Here is a 25,018-nt window from a genome sequence, read left to right on the forward strand (position 1 = left end):
ATCGCCATTCACTTGGGAGTGGCCAGAAACGATTCTTTTACATATGACTCAAGCAGCTCACGACTTCCGGTCCTTGACCAAGTATCCTCTGGGTAGCCTAAGAACAACCGTTTGAAGGCGAGCTAAAGTGAGAAGGCTAAACATTCCCTGTATAGCGTTGTTCGCTGGGTTTGGGACCCGCCACGTAAAAAAAACCAACCCAATGAAAACGCAACATWAGCCTCGGATGAGAGACCCCACTTTTAAGCGCGGTTGTTAACTCGGCTATAATCGCGTAAGCGGTGACAACGCCAATCAAGAAGAAGAAGAGTATGAACTAGAAGTTTTTAATGCAAAATAAATCTTTTTTCGCACTTCTATTTAAAAAATAATAATTGTGGAAGTGAGTGAAGAAAATTTTGCGAATATTGTGTTAATGAGCACGAACACACTGTTGCTGGTTGCCTGTCATATATAAAAACATAGCTGCAAATATATGTATGTATATTTGACATAAACAACTTATTTCTAATTGCTAAAAGCGCATAATTTGTTGCATATTCACAACAAATTACGACTTTTGTTTGGTTTTATTTATTACTTTTCAGTACGGTACGTCACCCCCGCATCCCGCATGTGTTAACCGGTTGTAATGACAGCATTTATTAAGTTCACAACACTGCCGCTGCACTTAACGTGTGCTTACAAATATATATATATTTTAATTTTCATTATTTTTCTATATACCAACACATATGCACATATACATATAGAAGTCTGTATATTTGTGTGTGCGTGTGTAGAAGTTTGTGGTCGCCCTGTTGTTGCTGTGCAACGCATAGAAAAATTAGCTTAATTAACTTTTATTCACTTAAAGCGCATTTTCCGCTGACTTAACGCTGCGCCATGGCTGCTGATAGCGAAAACAAACAACACGCCAACTTGCAACAAAGTGCGGCAAGTACCCACCATATACTCGCTTTTTACTTGCCATACTTTCTCGTCAAGTAGCCAGCCGATAATGTTATTGCTGTTGTTAGCGTTGTTGTGTGATTTTATTGGTGTTAATAGCATGTTTGTTGTTTTTGTTGTATTATTGTTGTGTTGAAATGGACGCGCGGGTGCGCCTAGTTGCGTGTTGTGCCGTTAACTAGCCCAGTGATGCAAGTGCACCGTATTTGGTGTTGTTGCAGTTGAGATTATGACCACTTTTACTGTTGCCTTTGCAACAAGAAAATTAAGTCAAAGTCATGTTAGCGGTTCACTTGCAATATTAACAAGTTGCTGGTAGCGCTTTTACTTTCCATTTTATGCGTTGACCGAAATTAAGCTTCTTTTCTTTAAATACTGTATATGTGTGTATATGTGCACACTATAGGTTGGTTCTAAAATAAATATAAAACAAAGAGAAAACTGCAATGAAGCTTTAATACCGCTCACTTTGATCGACCAGTTTGTATGACAACAATATATTATAGAGGCCCGATCGGAACAATTTGTGCGGAAATTCCTCAGCCAACTTGAATAATAATACATACCAAATTTCGTGTAGATACTTGTATAGTTTTCCATACAAGGTGTTATCAACCAACCTGTACCGCAACTCTATCCCATTTTTTTACCGACAAATTAGCAGAGTCTTAAAAAGTAAAGGACGTCTACGAAACTTCAATTCCATATCTCAAAAACTGAGACACTAGTTTGCGTATATACAGATGGACCGACGGATCATATGTTTTATAGAGTCTCTGACGTCTTATTATAGATATTGCAAATTGTTTGTCGCAACTGTTGTCGGTGGACTCGGACCATAGAGAGAGGGGTATGTAAGGTTAGCACAGCATGCAAAGAGGTGGTTAGTGTCATGCGGGGACTCGTTGCAAACTGGACATATATTTCGTAAGTCGGGTTCGATTATGGTTAAGTAGGTGTTTAACCTGCTACGGTATCCAGAAAAAAGCAGCGCCATGATCACTCGATTTTCGCGGCAACTCGTGCTCTTCATCTGCAATGGCTGGTGGTTTGACTCCTGGTATGCGATTCACTGAGAGAAAGTCGTTGAAGGTTTCACTGTGAATGGCAGTCAGTGCATATCTGAAGTTTGTTTCGTTCGAAGTTTGGTCGGCGTATTGTTTTGTGTCGTCGACGTAGTTGAAGAATGCCATCAATTATCTTGCCTTTTCCCAATGTGCTGCCGACTAGCGACTTGAGGATTTTGTTGCGGCTCTGTAATTTGGCAATAATCGTGGTCGTGTGAGAGAGAAGGAGCACAGGCTTTCGAATGTCACACCTAAAATCTTAGTTTTATTGACAGAAATTTTAAGGTTAAGTTTGTACACGTTCGTCCAGTTAGTGAATGTGGTTGCTGTGGATTTAATGGGAGAGAATTTTAGGTTCCTTGCAGCGAGGAAGCGAGAAAGGTCGGAGAGATAGCCCTTGCAGTCAAAGTTGCGTTTTTTGTCGGCCAAACCGATACAGCGATACTGTACCAAACATTGCATTTATAAGGCTTTCTAATTTAAGAATCATATGGCGGTCAAAGCTCAGATTTTTCTAGGAATCAAGTACACAGGCGTCCAACAGTTACATTATAGGCGAAGAGTTGCTGATCGGCTTTTGTGCAAGTAAATATATTGCTAAAAAAAATAGAGATATCAGTCCATATATTTGTAAGATATCAAGAAATCAGTTTTGATCTTAAGCAAAATAATAATTTCAAATTTTTTCTTTGAAAAACATGCAACATAAAACGAATTTTTTTAGTTTTTCTAGAGCTTGGCAAGATTTCATGAAGAGTTGTGTAATACATTTTTATAATACTAAGAATTATTTCAAATCATTTAAGAACCTCCCTAGTGCACATACATGTATAGTGTTTTCAATAAATGGCTTGAAATTGACCTATATATCTCTTATACCATACATACTTTCTATCTACAAAGCGCTTTCCAATAAATAATACCTATTTATTAATTCTTCATAATTTGTGAGACTAAAAAATTTTCAAATTTATTCATAGCATGTGGAAAGTTATGATTTTATGTGTGTCTAATTACTGTCTGGAAATAAGCTTAAATTTCGTGCCTCATTAGATAAAACATTTGTTCTTAAACGTACTGACTTTTAAGCTTTAGAAATAAATAATAATTATTGGAGGTTAGAACTGTTGGGAGATTTCTTGCAACGAAGTAATTACTATTTGTGTTAGTGAGAATAGCTAAACAAATGATTATTTTTGATACAGCTAGGCTCTGATCTCACTCTTCTGAAGAGTTTTATAAATTACCTGATCAGGTGTCTGAAAATCCCTAAAAAAATCCTTAGAGCTGTTCCTTGCTTTAATCTAATATATGTATGTCAAAGATATTTCTTACATTTTTTAATTATTCAAAAAACTATTAATTATTCAAAAAATTATTAATTATTCAAAAATAGCGTGGAATCAAGATTTTTTAATGGATAAGAATCTTCATTGACCTATTTTATATTTTTGGTATTCATCAGACGGAACATCCTTTGGTCATATGAAACATATTGAAACTTCGATAATTATCGTGCCAAAAAGTAAACTAAATATTCCTTACAATATAGTCAATCGTCTTCGAATTAAAATTCAGAATCTAAAACGAACAGAAAATCAGAAATCGTAAGTAACATATTCGAGACTATCGTGGCATTATTTTCAAACGAAAATGCATTTAGAGGTATAATGATATTTTCACAGCGTACACGGTTTCTATTTGATAAAAGCAGCATCTTTGTTCTGCGGCATAACTATGCTGTGAACTTTTCCGTTCTAGAGCGGTTACAGATTTTCCCTTGTGGTAATTGCTCACTATCTTTGCTCTCTGCGGGAACAAACTTTTTGCAACTCTCTTGCTTGCTTCATTGGCGCCTGTCAGCGCAGCTCTCTTGAAATTCTCCAGGTGCAAGCGGACATAGTGGTCTGCATCGCCTGTAACGACTTTCTTGCTCTCTTAGCTATAGATGCAAATATATTCAAGTGAACACTTGGTTACGGACGAGACCGTCCATTCTGGAAATTGCACCTAGATTCGCAGATTCTTCTGATAGTTAGATGCCGCTATCGATATGTTTAAATGTACAGCTAGCTTTCAGAGAATCCATTCCATAATATTCCATTAAGACGCTGCAATGAAAAAATTCTTCTCCCCGGAGAGAAATTATTTCTCGATATTGAATATATTATTGAATTTTCAATTGTTCATAAAATTTTTTCGATGACTCATGCCCAGCTCTTGACCGATGCTACGGCTGCTACTATGCCGGTCTCTTTCGACCAATTCAGCGACAGACCTCCGGAGCGTGGCGCATCTTCGACCACCTCTACACCAGAACAAAAACGTTGAAACCATCGTTGTGCAGTGGAAATGGAAACTGTATCGGGTCCATAAACTGCACAAATTTTATTGGCGGCTTGAGATGCATTTTTACCTTTATCGTAGTAGTACTGTAAAATATGCCGTATTTTCTCTTTATTTTGCTCCATGTTTGCGACGCTATAACTCACGAACGACTTAAAAGTAACGACCATCAATCAAACACGTGTTAGCGTGTGAAATAGGCTTTCCAAAAAGGTATAGCATGACCCGATGCGACGAATAAAACTAGAACTACGCACTCTCAACGCCAACTAGCGAAAATACCGCAAGACTTTTTTGACAACCAATATATGCTTAAGGTTTTTTCAGCTCTTTTCGTATAAGTCCAGAATTATTTATGAGTACATCCATTAAGAATTTTGAAAGTCTCTGTTATCTTTCATATCGAGAACGAACTTTTTGTATCGCTGTCAAGTTTACTGAAACTAACATATTTCAGTTTAACTAACCATTTCCCGAACTCAAACTTTGGAAAAACTGTCTCAATGGTTCGGTAAAAGGTTAGTTAAGCTGAAATAAGACAGTTATAGCTGAACTGGGTTTAAAATATATTCAAGCATAACTTTAACGACTAATAATCAAAAATATTCACAATTCCCCCTCTCTCTCTCTCTTTATTTGTTAGGAAATTTTTGTCTTACAAAAAGACAATATCTTTAATTTCTAAAATCCATGTGCTTAAACTTTCAGTTGTAAAATTCCGTCACAAAAGCACAAGATGGAGAATGAAGTTGTCGCGCCCACACCAACCAATGCCAGTTCCACGCCTACAACAACTACAGCACCGCCAGCCGAGGTACAAACAGCAAAAAGTGATACAGCAGCAAAAGACACGACAACAACACGCCCTAAACTTGAAGGTTATGAATTTTACCGCAAAGTCCTTGGATCACCCCAGTATGTGGTATGTGCAACAAAAGCAAACTTAATTTATGAATATAAATGTGTATACAAGCTTACACACCTTGCTCGTATGTGCTAACATTGAAAATAAAATATGCTTTCTCTTCGTATTTCGTTCGCTTGTAGGTGGCGCCCATGGTGGATCAAAGCGAATTGGCCTGGCGTATGTTCTGTCGTAAGTATGGTGCCCAACTGTGCTACTCGCCCATGTTCCACAGCAACTTGTTTGCCAAGGATCCGAAATATCGCAAGGATGCGCTACAAACATGCCCCGAAGATCGACCGTTAATTATACAGGTTTGTTAGCCAAATCAAGATTGCATACAAGCCACCTTTTGGCACGTGAAAGAGGGTGTGATTTTTTGGCTGAAATATAGCAGGCGGCATTTTAGGTGTTAAGCGAAGAAGATGATGGAAAATATCAAGTGAAAGCTAGTAAGGTTTTTTAGAGTTCGGCTACGCCCGAATATTAAAATAGATTAGCAGGAATAAGGATGTTTGGAATATTTCCGCAATATTCCGATATAAGAAAATTATTAAGTTAGTTAATTTGTATAAGACAGCTAAGAGAAGTCCCAGACCGATTTCTGACGAGAAAAAAATTTGTGTAAATTGGAGCGTTCTGCTGTTGTAAAATCCAATTACTCTCATTTCGGTCTCCAGCAAATTGAATCGGTACACTTTCGAATAAATCTGCGTATATTTTCGCGGCAAAAGCAGTCTAAACCATAAGAGATTCCCCGCCATGGTTCGCTTATGCCTCGGGTGTCTTAAGTCTCGCCAGCACTTATAACGGCTATCCGGACCATCTATAACTAAACTTAATTATTTTATAAAAGTTGATGTATACGTTTGACTGTCCGGGTCAATTGTGATCAGATCATATAGTAAGTTGATATTAACCGTTCCCACGACAGTCGGGTCTACGTAACCGGAACGGACCCGGACCAATGGAGGTGTTTTGACTATGTTTTATGCAATCTTTTGGCGAGTCCGGATCAAATGTGATCCCATGGTTTAGATTATAATGTGCCAAAGTAATGAAAATCTTTATATTTTTAATCGGTAGATGAGAGCTGAGATAGTAAAGTCCGATTTCACTTTTTTGTGAAAGAGAGTTACCATATTCGGATTTATGTAACCGTTACTTTTAGAAACCTAACATAAATTTCATACACCGAATTTGGGGATGTAAAATGTGAAATTTAGCTTAATACTTGTAATGAGAGTTCTCGAATATTGAAGTAATATTATTTAGCAAAAAATACCGTTATGTGTGGAACAAAATCCGAACTTTTGCGAGTCCTTCTCTACCCATGCACAGGCGAGGAAGTTGTGGAAGCCATTGAAGGAGAAGGGGGGGAATGTTGGTGGAAGGGTTTGCTGTAAGAAACTCTCTATCAACTCCAGCTTAGAGTTCCTTGCAATTGCAGTCCGAGATTGCAGCTATTAAGGTAGCAACAAATTTACTGCTTCGGACTGCAGCCTCCTGCAGAGAAGCGACAATCCACTCATATAGCAGAGCGGCGATACTAGCCTTGAACCCATTGGCAGTGCGTTCAGGGCTGATCAAATAGTGCCTAACCTCGCTATTAGTAGTATGAAGTCTCTTTGTGATAAGACTACGAAGGGTGCAGGCCACAGCGGAATTGCAGAAAATTGTAAAGTTGATGAGATAGTAAGAAAAGGCACCATAGAACCGCCTCTCCCTAGTTTTGGGGCTTTTAACGGGCCAAAGCGCTATTGGTGCTCACGCTGTAAGGCTGGCTATCCTACCAGACGCCATCTGCAGAAGCTACATGTAAGAAGATGAGGCGGAAACAATTCAACAATTCCTTCTTGACTGTCCCGCGTTTGGAAGGCCAAGGCTTAAGCACTTGGTAACGCATACTTTCTGACATCCCACCGAGCTGTCGGAAATGGAAATTAAACGCCTGTAATGTAATGTAATGTAATGTTTGTAGTGGCTTTTACTAATTTGTTAGTTCGAACACAGTTCTTCTTTTATATAGCCTCATGCTCGTACTACATATAGCAACCCACTTGCGATCTTTGCTAAGCCATCTAACTTAACCTAACCGTTATGTCAAAAATTTAGTAATTAGATCAACAGCAATCATGTGTCTCTCAAGAACCAATCCTAAGATCATAAATATCTTTAAGAAGATAATACATAAGGAACGAACTGAGGAGAGTCGGTATGTTGTTTGTAGAGTTAATAGGTGCTGTCTCCTGGATGGTGAGTTTCTTTGAAGGTTTTTACAAATTGCACAAATTTTATTGGCGGCTTGAGATGCATTTTTACCTTTATCGTAGTAGTACTGTAAAATATGCCGTATTTTATCTTTATTTTGCACCATGTTTGCGACGTTATAACTCACGAACGACTTGAAAGAAACGACAATCAATCAAACACGTGTTAGCGCGTGAAATGAGCTTTCCAAAAAGGTATAGCATAACCCGATGCGATGAATAAAACTGTAACTACGCGCTCTCAGCGCCAACTAGCGAAAATACCGCAAGACTTTTTTGACAACCAATATGTAAGATGAGAAGGACACATGTGTGTATATAGATATCGAAATTGGTTCACCAAGCAGCGTGGAAGTGACTAGCGGCATTGAACTAAGGATTGGGTGTACTATTAACAGCCCGAACATAATAAATATACATATGAATATTTTAGTATTTTTATTTATGAAGAATATTTAGACATGCGATTTCCCCCCAGCATCTCTGACGAATACAAAATTAAAGGCAACCTTACAATAAACATGATTTTTAATTGCATTCTGTCATGACATTGGCATTGACTTCACTAATAGGCAAATTTCTCGTCATAGTCTTCACGCTGTTTTAATCTTTATTTATGTGAAATTCAAGAGAAAGTCATTAGAAATACGCAAAACCTTGAATTGAGCACCTCAAAGCACAGAGTCTCTCAAGGAGCTTTGTTCAAATTACAATCCATCGTTCAAAGACATTTTCCATTTTAAATGTGTTTCTCGAAATCCTTTCCATTTCATTTGCAGTTTTGCGGCAACGATGCAGAAACGCTGCTGGAGGCTGCACTCTTGGCACAGGACCACTGTGACGCTGTCGACATCAACTTGGGCTGTCCGCAGGCGATTGCAAAACGTGGCCATTATGGTGCATTTCTGCAAGACGAGTGGGAGCTGTTGGCGGAAATTGGTACGTATTGTATTGTTGCTGCTTCCACCATTCGCATAACCTTATATATTTACGCTTGCAAACATTTCCAGTAAATACACTACACACGCAGCTCTCTGTGCCGGTGACGTGCAAAATTCGCGTATTTGAAGATCGTCAGCGCACGATTGAGTATGCAAAAATGCTAGAAGCGGCGGGTTGTCAACTGCTCACCGTACATGGCCGAACACGTGAACAAAAGGGGCCGCTGACGGGCATCGCCGACTGGAGTTACATCAAAGAAGTAAGGTACAAGTACACCATTTGTTTCAAATAATTTTTAATGACAGTATTTTTACATTTATACGACTTTTACTATATATGTATATATGTATATGGATTGTATGGCTGAACAACGGGTTCAATTTTTTTCAAGCATCTTTAAAGATCTTATAAATACTATTTTAAATGAACTTTAACTTACAATAAACCACCACTTGGCTATAACCGCGTAAGAAGAAGAAGATCTCGACCGTTCCCAACAACAACAATATTAGACACTCATTATTAATATATTAGGACGCTAGCCCTAGTAGTTCTTTCTCTCAAGTAGCAATAATTACCCATAACTTCAAAGCCGTATCTAAAGAAGTATTCGATTCGAAATATCAATCAAAATCAAGAATAAAAATCTAAATCCATAAAGATTAAAAAAAAAAATGTTTCGTGGTTAACTTTGTCTCCTGAAACTTTTTCCTGCACTGCCTCTTTCTTCTCTCAATTTTCGCGCAGTTACATATATATTTTTTATTTGTAATTTAGAAATCACTTTAGACTTAACTAAAAGATTTACTTTGTTATTATTCCTTTATAGACAACACATAAAAATACCCATGTTTGCTAATGGCAATATTCTTGGTCTCGAAGACATAAAGCGTTGCTTGACGGAAACAGGCGTCGATGGTGTCATGACTGCTGAAGGTAATCTACACAATCCAGGCATATTTACGGGCCAATCGGTGAAAACCTGGGATATGGCAGCAGAGTATTTGGACTTTGTGCAGCAATACCCCTGCCCAGTGTCTTATATACGTGGACATTTATTCAAAATCTTTCACCATTTGTATGTATACATAATTTTATTATTATGCAATACCCTAATAATATTATCTTGTTTCCAAAAAAGAATGAATTTAAGACCAAATGCAGACTTACGTGAAGAATTGGCAGTGTCGAATCAGTTGGAGCATTTTCGCACTGTCGTTGGAAAAATTAAGCACAAATATGAGCCATTCCATATGGGTGCGGAGGTTTATGTTGCGGAGGAGGTAGACCCCAGCGTTTTAGTCATCGAAGAGGGTGTAAGTATGTGCCTAAGTGCTTCGACCTTGTTTGCCTTGTGGTACACTGCGTATGAGTAATTATTTAATGACATTCATGACATTTGTACGCAAAGGTGTGAGCAGCAACTATTATTATTGTTGTGCAAAAAAAGAACTTTTTTCAAAACAATGTAGTAAAAATATATTTAAAAATTCTATTTTATTATTGTTATTTAAAAATATTTAAATATATCAGATTTTAAATTATTAACGATAAATAAAAAAAAAAATTAATGAAATTATCTGATTATAAATTATGACATTTTTTATGCTCCTACATTAATAATTGACCTCTAATCTTTCACAGTTAAATCTATCCTTGCCACCGTGGCTATGTCAACCGTACATTCGTGTACCTCCAGAGCTGCATAAACAAATTATAGCTGAGAAGGTGCGCCTTGCTGAGGATCCCAATAGACTGAAACGTAAGTTTTTCGACCCCGAAGGCAATGAGATATCACGCAAGCGCATGAAAAAGTTACGCCGACGATTGCGTCGTCCCAATAAGCCAGAAGGCAAACATGAACGTAGCTTGGAGTGCTGTGATCAATGTGCGAATCCGGTCGGCATTAAATGTGAGTACCGTTTATGTCGCATCTGTTGTCGTGAGAAATGTTACACTGAAAACCGCGATTGTCCTGGACATGGTATATTGATTAAATCGCGTCATAAAAAAGCGAAGAAATTCGAAAATCAAAAGGAGTGTAAACAAAATTCTGGTGTTTCTGATGATGTGGATGAAGCGACAAACGAGTGTAGTGCAAACGAAAAACTGGCGAGGATTTTACACAGCGCAGAGACGAATACTGTTCTCAGTGGGAACAGTTGATTTCTAATGATTAGAGTGTACTTATTAGTTAAATTGCGTACATATTTATATGTATTAGATTTAGAAAAATTAGGTGAAACTATGTTGTACCAAATGCAATATTCAAATAAATTTATTATTGGTAAATTGTGCCAATATATGTTTTACAAATATATTTCCATTAGTTCTTTCCAAATTTGATTAGTATGTATGTGCCATATTCGTATTCATTAACACACGTACACTCACTTTGAAGTGTTTTGTATTTTTGAAAACACAATCCATTGCAGAAAAGTGTGACGTATATTAAGAGGGTTATTTCGAGTGACGGCGGTTTTTTTTCAGAATTTTTATAGTGAATTGGAAAAACACAGAGCTTCGCAATTTTTACTACGAAAGAATAGTTTTGGGTGAAAAAAGGACGTGTGCAAAATTAGAAATCGTTATCACAAAAACCAAGGGACTAGTTCGCACACATACAGCTCGTCAAGCTGATCATTTATAAATATGTACTTTGTTTAAATATAATAAAGCATAATTTATTATATGTAAAAAAAAATTTCTATTAAGTTTTTATAGTACCTAAAACTTTAACTTGTTTGTATCTGACAAAAATAGCGAATATATATACAATAAATACAAATATTTGCGTAACAAATTTTTTCAATAAATCAGGCAACCCTAGATTGCACGTGTAATAAACAGCTGATGTAAATATTTCAACCGGCGACATCAAAATATAAACGTCACTTCTGTTAGAAATTGAATTGTTTTGCTATTTGACAATAAAAAGTGATATAAATTCAATATTAAATAAAACACTAATGTTAAGTATGAATAATCTTTAACTTGCTAAACTTAATTTTCCATTAAATAACAGTTAGTTGCATAGAGAAGCAAAAAGTGTTTATTTGCAATTAATAATGGAGAAAACATATCCGTTTTATGACTTATGCATACCATATCAAAAGGACTCGAAAGCGCTGAAAGAAATAATTAAAGAGGCAATCAGTCGTAAGATATTTGATATTTATACTGCTATATGTTTGCGAATTTTTATGTTATTTTTATACATATTTGAATTATTAGTTGGTTACAAAACTGTTGCTATTGAACAAGTGTTTGATCACAGCAGACGCGATGCTACCAAGCGTGTTCCTGACATATTTCCGCCCCCTGTTGCATTCAAATCGTTGGAAGATGAATTTAAAAATCAACTAAGAATTTTACAAAGATTAACAATTTTATACGTTGACGTTAGTGTAGCGCATGCCATGGTAAACAACTTTAGATTTAATAATATGCATCCACTTAATTGTATTATTTTTCAGACAAACTCACTTAACTTAAAGAAATATGATCTGGTGGCCGGTCAACCAAAAACGGATGCTGCTCTAACAGTAATTTAAATTTATAATTAAAATTTTTTACCTTTTAATACATATGCATATTTATTTCTTCAGCACTGCTGTACAACATTCGCAGGCGACTTAGTGACATTCGACACTGATGGTGGTGTAAAGTTGTTGGTGAATCGAAAAGCATATCAAATAGGTGTCAAGAGAGGCTTATTTTTCGAAATAAAATATGGACCAGCAATCAGAGACTCCAACGTACGCAAGGATATGATAAAATTGGCACACAATTATTGTGTTCGTGGCAAAACAAAAAGCTTAATTTTCAGTAGCGGCGCAACTAATCCTTTTGAACTGCGTGGACCGTACGATGTGGCCAACCTGTAATATATGAATTAAATTACGCTACGAAGGGTAATAATAACTGCCAGTTATTATTTGTTTTTTAGGGCTTATATCTTTGGCTTGTCCGAGGATCAAGGAAAGAATGCTGTGAATAAAGCGTGTAGACAGTTATTTTTGAGAGCTCGTACGTATAATATTAAAGTTAAAAATAACCGAAATATACATATATACTTATGTACATATTCATATTTAATGATTATTAAGCGAGATTTTTCCTATCACTACCGTTAAATTTTTAAATAGCTTGCATTGATTTCATATTTTTGCAGAGGGTCGTCGCATTGGTAAGACATTTATGTTCGTAAGGTCAACCGGGCCAGTGGTGTTTTCCGACTCATCTGATTCTGACGATGATGATTCCGAGCAAGCAGCTGCTGATGATAGTGATGAAAATGAGGAAATGGAAAATTTTGTGGATACGAACTCGCCCGAACCACCCAGTAAAAAGAAAAAGAAACTTGTCTAGAAATAAATGATATAAAAAATATTTATTTCGTTTAATTTTCCCCATTGGTTGCTATACTAAGGTTTATAAAATATAAAAGGTAGTAAAATAACGAATTAAGTTCTGTTCATTAGCATTATTATATGAATTTATTAAAAAAAGCATTTGTACTCTTTAAAAAGTTCTTTAGCAAATTAAAATATTCTTTCCAGCAAGTACGGCAGCACAAAAAATTTTTTTTTTAACAAAGCAACATTTCTGTACCATTTTAGTTCATACAAAGGTTAAATACTATGTGCTACACTCCGGATACTGTCTTTTAAAATTTAAGTACACATCTAAAAGAAATGACAACATTAAAACTTCTTAGATATGGAGATTTAACCCAATTGTGTTTAGATTAATGACTTATCTTGAACTGTTTCCATACATTTCTTAGTAATACTGAAACGAAATATAAAGTATCAACAGCAGCTTTGGTTGAAAGTAAAGAAGTTTTTTGAGCTAGAAGTGTTTATCTTAAACAAATGTTTTAGATTAAATATATATTTTTGATAGAGCAAAATCACATTCGCTCGTAAGAGGAAGTAATTTTTCCATTCCACAAATTCCTCTTTTTGTTGAAATTAAATGTTTGAGATTAATGTGTAATCATATGGCAATGCTTTAAAGTGGATCGACGTTTTGAACTGTCATTTGAATGGTCGTCGGCAAAAAGAATGAATTCTGAAAACAAAATGGAGGTCTTTGATTTGGTGCGTACGTCTCTGTGCTAGTGTGAAAAAATTGTGTAAACGGTAAAATAAGTGAAAATTAATTAATAAATATTCCAAAAGTTGATTTATGAATCTATCAGCTATAGTTTATTGTAAACTTTTTATAAAATAATTGTGTAATTACAGCGATAAAATACTTTGAAAATTTTTCGCTATAGTTGGATTGCAGACACTCGGTGAAAATCGAGAATTAGGAGAAAACGAGTAGAAGAAAAATTTCTGTACTTCGCGTCAACGATAGCCAACGAAGGCGATGTTGGTTTTTTTCGTTTTCATTTTCTGCTGTTCATCGTTAGTATTTGGTTGCGTTTCCCCAAAAAGCGATAGCAGTTAATTTTCTTTTGTTTTTTGCTTGTAAAAAAATGAATTATAAAAAATCGTGGATCGGTAGTGCAAAATGAACATAAACAACAAAGTGCAATAAATATCTGTGATAAAAATAAATAGGAAGCTTCGAAATGAAACAAGTAAAGAATAATTCTCAAAGAGACGAAATATATTAAGGAGAAAAAAAAAACAGTAAGATAAAAAACCGCATGCTGAAGATAATATTAAAAGATAATTGTGTAAAGATTGTTGAAAATAACACAGTGTGAAAACGGAAAAGAAGGAATTCCTCTTGCTGAGCGCGGCGATTTGCATAATTGAAATTTGTGGTACTGGACTTTTGTGTGCTTGAATGCTATATAGGTGTTCGTGTATGTACGTTTGACCGTCGTACAGTGCCCATAGCAGTGCTCCCCATTCGCGACCGCACATCGCACCTTACCCCACTGGATTTGATTTCATTCGAGTTTGCTTCGTTTGTCTCCGCGACATAGAGAGGCAACTCGAGATGGCGATTGCGATGGCGACGTCAATGACTGTGTTTGCGTTTGTGTTGTAGAGAAGTTTGTTATAAATTAGTTGATTGCTTTTTTAATTCATTTTTTCTTGTCTCGCTCTTCGCTCACAGTGACACCACTTACGATGCCACCCCATCGATTATGATGAAACAATAGTTTAATCATATAAATTTTCATTTTAAAGCAAATGTGTATGACCATATTGTTTTACAAGACGTCTTGGGTGCCACTAATTAATGCTTTATAATATACATATATCTACATACGCAAAGTTTTTTGCCGGTTGCATCGTGAAAATAACATATAAAGAGTTCAAGTTAATTTTATGGTATTATTAATTCATTTGTTACTAGTGGTAGTTAACAGTGGCTGCCGTTTCATACAATTTTTATAACCAAGAAAAAGTCGCGTATTCGCAAATGTTCGTGTATATGCAATCGTTATAAAGTGCATTCAAACCGATGAACATTGTAATTTTTTTTTTGTATTGTCGTCATCGGGAATGTCGCCGAATACACTATTTCGTGTGTATGTGGATACGTGAAAACATGAATATGTACGTTTTGCTGTCACTTGCACCTGCACCAACATTGACGTTGAGCTTTCTCCACTATTAGCTAACTCTACTACTATCTTCGCTTTTTTAAAAATAAAATAAAAACTTGACTTCAAACTTTCATTCTATAATTAATATAGGTTGACTTGGAGTAATTTTTATTTTTTTTAAATTATTGCATACAAAGTATATGAAAACAAATTTCATTTTGTCGAATTTGAAAGGAAATAGTGAAATAAATTAAAATGATTGTTTTTGTATAAGCTTTGAAGTTATACAAATACATATTTGAGAGATCATCTGATGTTTGAACACATATAGTATATCTGTACATACCTGTATATGAGTTTATTTATTATTTTAATTCAAATGAAGTAATTTTTATGAGCAAATAGAGAATAGTTTAACAAAAATTCAGGTCATTTTATTTAAATTGGCTTGTGTAGAAACCGGCAGACCGAGTGTTGGCACTGTAAATATACACAAGGGTACATTTGTAGATATTTACATCCATTTTGAAAAGCAGATGCAAAAGCCGGAGAGTGGTAATGTGAGTAAAATGTGAATAAAAACGTTGCTTGTCGCACAAAATCGCTTTTACTCTACTTATTGTTCGCTTCTTTCACACACCTCTTGAATGTGAACGAACATCGATTTTAGCATCTGTACGCATTTTACAATGTACTGATGTTTGTACGCGCCACGCTGTGACGCTTCTTGTGTAAGTTGATTGCTAAAGATACATACGCCACACTTTCAACTGCTGATGTATTCTCATACAAACATACATACATGTACATATGTGCACAAGAAATCATTATACATACGTATACGCAGATACATTTAGTTGTTGTTGATATTATATTTTATGGTACCTAGTAATTGAGTACTATATAAGCACATTCATATATACGAAAAGTAAATATGTCTGCTGTCTCTTATACACATCTAGATGTGTATAAGAGACAGCATACATGTACATATGTGCACAAGAAATCATTATACATACGTATACGCAGATACATTTAGTTGTTGTTGATATTATATTTTATGGTACCTAGTAATTGAGTACTATATAAGCACATTCATATATACGAAAAGTAAATATGTCTGTATGCACATGCAAAGGTACCTAAAAGTGCGTCTGTGTACATACTTCAATGGATGCTTAAATTGTATAAAGCATTAATTCGTATCTAAATACAACAACATCATTAAAGGCAAAACAAAAAAGTCAAACTGACACTGGCAAGACCACATCGCCGACAACGCAAACATCAACCGACAGCAAGTAATAACACCAATAACTACCGCTCGTGTCGTATATTAGCAGGCAACAACAACAACATGCATAGTGTAGAGAAGACGAAAAAAAGACTTGGTTGGATTACTGGATTTACATAAAATATGAAATGAAATGAATTGAGGGAGCAATGAGTAAAAGAATCTCAAACTAAACTATGTTCACGCGTTCATATTATACAAAAGTACGTGTGCTTGTGTGCACATTTATATACTATTAATACATATGCATATTTATATACTTTGCCGTACACGAAAGGCTGTTATACAAGCTGGGAAAATATACAAGCAAAGAGGACTGCCAAACAATTGACAGACGCCGTGTACAAATATGTATGTATGTACCTGTGACAATTAAACTAAAACTTGCAGTTTTTCATCTTCTACGTGAGCAGTTAATAAATAGTGGAGTAGCTTAAATTTTGTAAATTATATTTGTTGTATTATCACCATATATCAAAAGGCTTATTTTTCTTATTCTGCTGAGATCAATATGTTTGTGCGAGCATTCATAAATTTCTATTAATACTTTTTTTTATAAAACAACTACAAGGTTGCTAAATTAGAAATCTCCTACAATACATATATTTATGGTATTACTATTGCATTTTACCGATATCACAATCGTTTTAAAAGCTTATTAGTTATCCTAAGCGCATATTGTATTCGTCAGCTCCATATTTAGCCAATATATTCATACGTATTGTTATTTTGCTCTACAATTTTACCAAATGGCATAATTATCGCGAATGCTTCAAATGTTTCATTACTAGTTTTCTTTTGCACTCAAATCCATTGTGACTTTACGTATGCATTACGTCTGAGTGTGTATAAATAAAATATTGTTTTATCTTTTCTTTTTAATGTGCACTTTTAAATGTGTATGCACTTTAGTAATTATTGCTGCTTAAATAAAGTGTGTATACTAAAAGTCTTGAAACAAGTGAATGAAAGAATCTTAATAAAAGAACACAATTATTAAGACAATCAATTCCTATATTTGACATTATTATTATTTTATTTTTTTCTAATTGGGCTTTACTGCTTTTATCTGTTTTTTTTTTACATTACTGTTGTGGTTGTAGCGGCATAAACTAAACTAAAATAATTTTGAAGGATACCACCGAGATGACAGTCCTTGATTACATAAAAACTCTATGCAATTCTATAAAAAAAAAAAAATAGTTTTACATGGTTTTTGAGTTTTTTCGGATGCTGTGAGAACGGCGTTATTGATTTTGCTTTGTGGAAAATTTCGTCTAGACATCGACCATTGTTTTTAATATCGGAACAATTCAATTTTCTCTCTTAATTTTCTTTGTTACCAGGTTATGTGTGAATCTCATAATGGGGTGTAAAATTTGTATCATTCGTGGACGAAAAAACAGATCTTGGCCGGATAAAATCCGGATCAATTCCGGCGCTTAGAATGGGTTGTCGTGGGAATTGTTTTAGACATTTTCTTCTTACTTGCTTTAAAATTTATGATTTCATGCAAGACATTCAACAATTTGAAATCTTTTCCTTCTGAATTCAACACGACACTGCTGATAAGATTGTGCTAACCATCTGTCTACCGAACAATTAGAGGAAATGTGAAAGTCATTAAAAACAATATACCACGAATTTTCCGAAAGGAGTATCAAGGAGTTTCGTAGTAGGGACTAGACGATGTATCAAACATAGATATCAAGTCGCTCTTAAGGTTTCAAAAGCGTTTTCCCTTTGACGAATATTAAACCTCAAGCTAAACTGAAACTCCATCTGGTATTACTAAGTCACGTAACCTAAGCACAAAAAGTGCGGGAAAATGCATGCAACATGCAAATTCAATGATCTACAAATTTCAATTTGAAGCGTCCAAAGTCAGTGTTAATCGTATTATAATTTCTTTAATTCCGTAAATAAGAAGTGAAGAGTGTAGTTCAAACACATGCTAACAAAACATTTATTTCTTGAATTATTAAGAACTTCGGTGTTAATAGTTAATTATTTTTAATGTCGAGGACTTTGTCGAAGAAACATTGTTATATTAATGAATACAAAAAGAAAAAAACAATTTTGTTAAACATTTTGCGACACAAGCCATAGACGTCATGTGTGAAGTGTTATGTGTGTGATAATACGTTTGTAAGACGATTACTTGCTAACCGAGCAGCGTGGAGACGATAACCGGAGAATGGCACAATAGACCCATCGGTAAGTTTAATTTAGAGATTTTAAATTATTTAGATACGTCTTTTGATCTATTCAGATGTGTATCTATACATAATATTTTGTACACACGAATATTTATATTATAATATGCATGTACATTTGATTTACACATAAGTTATATGTACAAACGTTCGTTTATACATATACATACATATATACTTTTGCATGTATTATAATAAGACGTGTATTTAAACGGGATGCGTGTACAGTTTTCATACATTCGCTATCGGCAAACCTGCAATTACGGTTTGCTTAGGCGAATCGTGAAATTTCGAGAAATTTACGACAATGGTCAGGCAGAAGTTGCTTTTTAGAAATAATTATGTATCTTTAACTGTAGCACACGTATTAATAACAACAACTACACATACATACACGGGCAACTGCAAAAACAAAAAAAAAAAAAAACGTAATCGTCAAAAACGACGATGAATAACAACATCAAGCGCAAGTGAGAAACAAGCAGTGTGGCAAATAGCAGCAGCCAGCACCAGCAGAGCCAACAATAAATACAACAAAAGTAACAATAGTAATACCAAAGCACAGATGCAAACATACACACATACACTTATACATAAACATGGTATGCCACACAGATACACCCCTGCAGTTGTTCTATGCACATAAGGGTGATCCGTAAAATCAAAATTTATTTTACAATTTGAAGCACATACGTTTTAATTTGAAACCTAAAACAGATTCATAATTTCAAAAGTTATTAGGTATTTTTATTTTAAATATTACACATTATTTTTTATCTATTACAATATTGCATTTAAATAAATGTTGGTATTTAAAAAGAGAAAATTGGTGGTTGAAAACGGTCGTCAAGGCCACCAATATCCTTTGCAATCGTTAGAAAAAATTTTACATTAGTTTGTTTAGTCTGATCCGTATAAATCAGAAATAATATTACCGTTAATTTTGACCATATAGATTATTGGTGGTAAGAGATAATATAAGAGAAGAGCCATTAGCTCCCGAATAAGAAATACAGCCGCTTCCGCATGCATTTCTTGGACTTTCTCTTCTATACTCTACTTTTGTGTACTAATTTTTCGTTCTAATCGCCACTGTAATTTATAATTTTATATTCATTATTTATTTTATTTTGTAATCACAAAATTTGTATTAAAAAGATTTTTTAAATTTAAATTTTTTTCCCCCAAACGTCTTTGATTAATCCGTAGATTTTATTACTAAGAAATTTTTATTTTTAATTATACATATGTACATACATATATTTGGGTCTTGATGTTGGATTAAAATAAATAGTATTAGTTTTTGCAGATTTTCCATTTTTTATTCAAACATCTTGGATTAAAATTTGTTTCACAATCCTGAATGTAAGCAGTGATTTCATTGCTTAAATTTGTTTTTTGAAATTCCTTAACGTTTGTATTTAAATGTTTTGATCAGAGAGAGGATTTTGACTTTGGTTTCTATAAACCAAAATTTTATTTTTACAATCCAGTTTAGTACCACCTTAGTATAAATACACACTTGCATATTAGTCTTCGAGACATACCAAACTACACGTGTTTGTATTCATATTTATGTATGTTTGTATGTGCATCGCTACACAGATGTCGACAAAAATTGGCTGACTGACTGGCTGCTTGTGCTGTTTGCCTTTTAGTGGGGAGGGCGGGTATATATACCACATCCCCAACATACATACATACAAATGCTTAAGCATATGGATGGAAAGGTAACTAACAAGTAAGCGGTCGACATAAATGCGACGGCGCAAGCAATATTGGCAAAAAAAATATATGAAAATAAAAAATTCAATCAACTCTTTAGATAAAAAACGGCGGAACAATGGCAACAATAACAGGCATAACAGCAACAACATCATCAAAGAGGACGGCAAAATTTTAGCGATATACGCATATACATAAACCGATATTTACGGGAGAGCGAAAATGGTGAATAAAAGATTAAAAAATAATAGTATAAGTACAAAGATAGCAACAGTAAAAGCAATAACAAATTGCGACTCTGCTGCTGTTGGGATACGCGAAGTGGATCTCATGTTGTTGGTGGTGGTGTCGCCGTCGTCAAATGTCTTTTTGTTGCTGTTGTTACGTCGCGTTGCTCAAGAGAATCGACACGGTTGCGCTCTATCATCGTCCGGCTTGCATTTTATGGAATGGTTGGCGGGCGAAACGGGTCGCGCAAAACTTTTCGGTTGTTAACGTTATTGTTCGCTCTTTCATTTGTCTATTCGTTTGTAAATTTGCAAATTAGAGATGCCATCCGAGGTGATTATCGAAAGATGCAGCACACAGGTGCTACAAAACTAACTGCTTTTCTATTGATTGTTTGGGAAGCTTCTAATAATTTGTAATATTCTCAATTTACCTTGTTTGAATGTCAGATAGATGAGAGAAATGGTGCTCGGTGGAACCCTCTGGCAGTATGTGAATTGGCGCAAAGTTTATCTATACAATTCTTTAAAAGTCCAGTCAATTACTTGTTAAGGTCGCTTTATCTATTATATGATAATTTTAGTAAATTTATTAGGTCTAGTTTGCATATTTCAAAGATCCGTTTACATTTCTGGATATTATATTTAGTTATTCATAAAGTTTCTATCAATATAGAAGGATACGTATACATATTGTAGTTATATTTGATATGTGGAAGGGTGGAATCGCTATACCCATTTTTCTGTCTGTTTGTCTGTATATACGTGAGCGAAACCCTTGGTTTCTGAGATATACTTTATATGTATCTGAAACTTTGCAGATTGAACTACGGCAACCATTAAGCTTTTATATGGGAAACTTTTGTATGGCAAGCAACGTTCACAAAATTTGGCATGTATTACTGTTCAAGGAACGGTGCCATCTCCTAATATATTGTTTAGATAACAATAGCATATGTACATATGTAGCCGCCATTCCAAAAGGCCGATAAGCATTATAGCTTCGGTACAACTGAAGTAAATTTTTTTTTTTGCATTAACTTGAAGTAAAACTTTTATTTTAAATTATAACACTAATATTTTTAATTGGGCTTGATTTGATTAATAACTATTTGCATAAGCAAACCAAAATGGCAAAATTCTAATTAAGCACATATGCAAGTTGGCATCTCTGCCCCGCCTAAACAAAAGAAAAAACTGACTTCAAAGTAATAAAATTTATAGAGTGGGTACGTGCAAATGAGAACAAACACTCAACCGCCGCTACAAGTTTTGCAGCAACGAAAAGAGGCAATTTGAACGTCCCACCATGCGGTACGTTCCATTTCTTGTTCGTACTACATTCGCCTCAATCTTCGCAAATTGACCAACCCTCGACGACTAGTCAATCTTCTTTTCTCCAGGCAAATGCTTGTGTCGAAGCCGTGAGTAGTGGGACAAGATTGGCGAGACATCTTGCAATTGCAATGGAAAATTTCATTTCTACTCTTTTGTTTTGTGTTTGCGTAGTGTAAGATATGCTAAATCATTCAACTACAGTTACGAGCATACGTATTTTTCATCAAATGTTGCACTCTGTAGCAGCAATTTATACGAGTATATGTGTATATGCATATGTAAGTGATTGGGTGCCTATATTTGGCATGAATGGTATGCGAAATAAATTAAATAGTTGTCTGTGTATTTTCATATCAGACAAAAACTGTGTAAATCGTAACGTCATTGCAATATAAAATGCCACTCAAATTCTTTTAGCGAGCGCGCAAGATAATGTAACTTCATTTTCGTTTTGTATCTATCATTTTTAATTCCCCATCTCCATCAACGTAATCTCCACCTCTGTAGCGCATTCCATACAACAATTATGAGTAGTAAGTACGCTTTATGTGCCACCACTTTTTGTTTTAAGGTGCCTGTCGCGACAACTCACCTCTGCAAATCAGAGTTGCCAACTGCGTATTTTAATTTATAGCATTCCACAATACACGCGTATTTCATAATTTTGAATTAATAATTTTAGTTGATGTTTTTATACCCTTAAAAAGGAGATACCCTATTTGTAGCACCCAGAAGGAACCGTTGGAGGCAATAAACATCCGTTTGTATGCGATCTATTGTGAGAATGTAAACCCCCTGAATTTGCGTAAGGCTTAGAACCCATCACCTAACAAAATATCAAACAAAGCCTCGGATGAGAGAACCCTCTAGTAGTTTTTTGGCTCGGTGCAATCGTGTTTTTTTTTAACTTACTATCAAAAACCTCTTTTAATAAACAAATTTACCTTCCTCTGTCAATCTTTTAATATTTTATTTAAGTTTTTTATACAGCTTTTGGCAACTCTTTCATGTAACATGTTCGTTACTTTCCATTTGCATTTTTAATTCGTTGATTAAGATCGTTGCAAGAATGATTGAATAAAAGATATCGCGCTTCTGCATTGTGAACGAAGGAACAGTGCAAGAAGATAGCGCATAATCGGCAGAACATAAAAAATCTAAAGAAAATAGACAATTATAGTAAAAATTAATATGTTTTCTATAAAATATTATCGGGCCATCGATATTTTCGAAATACATTAGAAAATGTTCTGATATGATCGTGTGTAACGTTGAATAATCAAATTTAAATACGTACTTCTACTCTATTATTCCTTAGCGACTGCTAATCAAAATTCCCTTTTTATTTTCCACGATTCTCACATTATTGATAATATTCATAAGCTACTCATTTAACTTTAATTTAACATTTTTCTTTTATCTTTCCAACAGTTTTTGCCGGTGTTTTCGTGCATATTTGTATCGCTTTTGTTTCAAATGTCTTGCCTATAGTCCGTCGACCGACTATTTTTACTTGTCTCTGTTTCGTCTACGTCACCGGCCTAACGTCAGCCAGTGCCACTTTTATACCCAACACATGCTATATCGTGTACCCCTTTGACGGAGCTCTCTGTTTGGGGAATCTCGTAGTGCCTCCTGCCGTCACTTGCCGTTTTGTCGTTGATACCTGCACGTGATTGTCGGTTTGCTTAGTTTTTGTCCGTTCATTTCCTTTTGGATCCACGTTTTTGCATCACGCTGTCTTTTTGGCACGTTCTCTTATGCGCACACTACCTCGCCTATACAATTCGGTATTTTATCTTATTTTCTTATACTCCAATTCTCTCTATATATATGTATCTTTTGGCTTTCTTTATTTCATTTGTTTCGCACATTCAACATGCGGCTATCAGTGGTTGCCATGTTCTCTTGTTTTATGAACTCACACACAGACGCACATATTGCCTGTATCTGTGTGTCTGGCAGAGTTTTTGCACTTTTCTCTCTCTCTTTCGTTCATTTCACGTTCTCGAGCTCTGGTGGCATTTCCACGTTTTGTGCGGCTCGTCACACGATTGCCGGTCGTTGGACATTCGTCTATACGCTGCTTATGGTAGCGCTGCAGCGGCACTAATTTTTTCTCGCCAGCCGCTGTCCGCTGTCGGTGTGTCATTGCCGTCTGTTTCGTCTGGTTAGTTTATACAAGTACTCGTTGTGCTTTCGGAATTGTTTAGCTGTTTGTTTTCGACCGATTTGTTATTGTTTGCACACCTATTTTCGACTTAATTTTGTATCTCTTATAAAATAATGTGCAATGCAAAGCGGATTTGATGATCCAAATGTTTTATAAAACCACATTACTGCCGAGTAACTCAGCTCATTTCTATAAAATATAAATAGACAAGTATTTGAGTAAAATATATTTCTCACTTATTTAATTGGTCGATTTCAACCGGGCGATGCCGCCCACAACAAGAAGTGTTGTGTTTTTGCTAATTCATTTGAGAATCAGTTTTGTGATTCGCAATACCACAATATGTAATCTGTTTTGTTTCGAGCTTCAAAGTTGGTCCATGTAAATTCGTGGGACAATTTAATTCGCTTAGAAATTAAGTTTAAGTTAAGCATATAGAGATTTTGTGCGACCTGAACCATCAATAAGATTTTTCTTAATACTGACATCCTAGTGTCTAATCTTTTGTTAGATATTTTTAGCAGCAAACGGCATATTTTGAACAATGAATGGCTTGTTCTAATCTCTTAAATTGTGTAAGGCCTATTAAACGCAAGTCAGCTTTTCTCACTATTAGAGACCAATGAACATCCCTTTTCATTATTAACGCATGACTTTACATTGACGCAGGATATAGCTGCCTACAGTAAAAAGTGATCAGCTGCGAGACAAATCAGCATTTACTAGGCTAGAAATATATGTTATTCGGCTGTAAAGACTCTTCGGCAAGGGTAAACTTAAAAAACTTGGGGTTGTTACATGGAGAAGGTTGAGTAGAAATAAAACTCTTTTAAGAAAGTTTAGAAATATACAGTTTTGATTGCTATTGTATTTCCTCCTCAAAATTGGCGTTCTTTTGTATTTTATTACTTTCATTTTACAAAATTCCTTTATTTTAATGAAATCGTTATAAACATTCGTTATCTATTTTTTGGGGGATAGAAAATAAAACAGTTTTTGACTTGGTGGTGAGTATCAACTGCTGTTTATTTTAAAAATTTTTAGTCAA

The 25,018-nt window shown here is 35.0% G+C and overlaps 3 protein-coding genes across 11 annotated transcripts in view; all 3 read left to right on the forward strand.

Moving 5' to 3' along the window:
• The window catches only part of LOC108973812 (tRNA-dihydrouridine(16/17) synthase [NAD(P)(+)]-like), a 59,056-nt gene extending 48,258 nt beyond the window's left edge, over nucleotides 1–10,798 (forward strand). Inside the window, exons 2-8 of the mRNA XM_018941301.1 lie at nucleotides 5,073–5,286; nucleotides 5,412–5,582; nucleotides 8,318–8,477; nucleotides 8,549–8,744; nucleotides 9,310–9,558; nucleotides 9,622–9,796; nucleotides 10,125–10,798. Of these exons, the coding sequence (XP_018796846.1) occupies nucleotides 5,101–5,286; nucleotides 5,412–5,582; nucleotides 8,318–8,477; nucleotides 8,549–8,744; nucleotides 9,310–9,558; nucleotides 9,622–9,796; nucleotides 10,125–10,646 (1,659 nt within the window). The 5' untranslated portion in view covers nucleotides 5,073–5,100 and the 3' untranslated portion in view covers nucleotides 10,647–10,798. The remainder of the gene's footprint in view (nucleotides 1–5,072; nucleotides 5,287–5,411; nucleotides 5,583–8,317; nucleotides 8,478–8,548; nucleotides 8,745–9,309; nucleotides 9,559–9,621; nucleotides 9,797–10,124) is intronic.
• Nucleotides 10,799–11,385: 587 nt separating this feature from the next.
• On the forward strand, nucleotides 11,386–12,851 carry LOC108973813 (ribonuclease P protein subunit p30). The gene is made up of 6 exons (XM_018941302.1): nucleotides 11,386–11,639; nucleotides 11,715–11,902; nucleotides 11,957–12,025; nucleotides 12,089–12,363; nucleotides 12,430–12,509; nucleotides 12,655–12,851. Exons 1-6 carry the CDS (start codon nucleotides 11,549–11,551, stop codon nucleotides 12,849–12,851), a joined length of 900 nt encoding a protein of 299 aa, XP_018796847.1. The 5' UTR covers nucleotides 11,386–11,548.
• A 707-nt stretch (nucleotides 12,852–13,558) lies between these two features.
• The window catches only part of LOC108973800 (serine-rich adhesin for platelets), a 74,112-nt gene continuing 62,652 nt past the window's right edge, over nucleotides 13,559–25,018 (forward strand). For 8 of the 9 annotated variants that reach the window (XM_018941282.1, XM_018941285.1, XM_018941288.1 and 5 more), the window contains exon 1: nucleotides 13,559–13,627. The gene's annotated coding sequence lies outside the window, so the exon portion shown is untranslated. Of the gene's footprint in view, nucleotides 13,628–13,932; nucleotides 14,074–25,018 lie in introns of those variants that run through there. The other variant, XM_018941283.1, reaches the window with a different exon arrangement.

Source organism: Bactrocera latifrons, unplaced genomic scaffold (assembly GCF_001853355.1).
Source record: "Bactrocera latifrons isolate USDA-ARS-PBARC rearing strain unplaced genomic scaffold, ASM185335v1 scaffold_50, whole genome shotgun sequence".
In the NCBI taxonomy this organism is placed as follows: Eukaryota; Metazoa; Arthropoda; class Insecta; order Diptera; family Tephritidae; genus Bactrocera; species Bactrocera latifrons.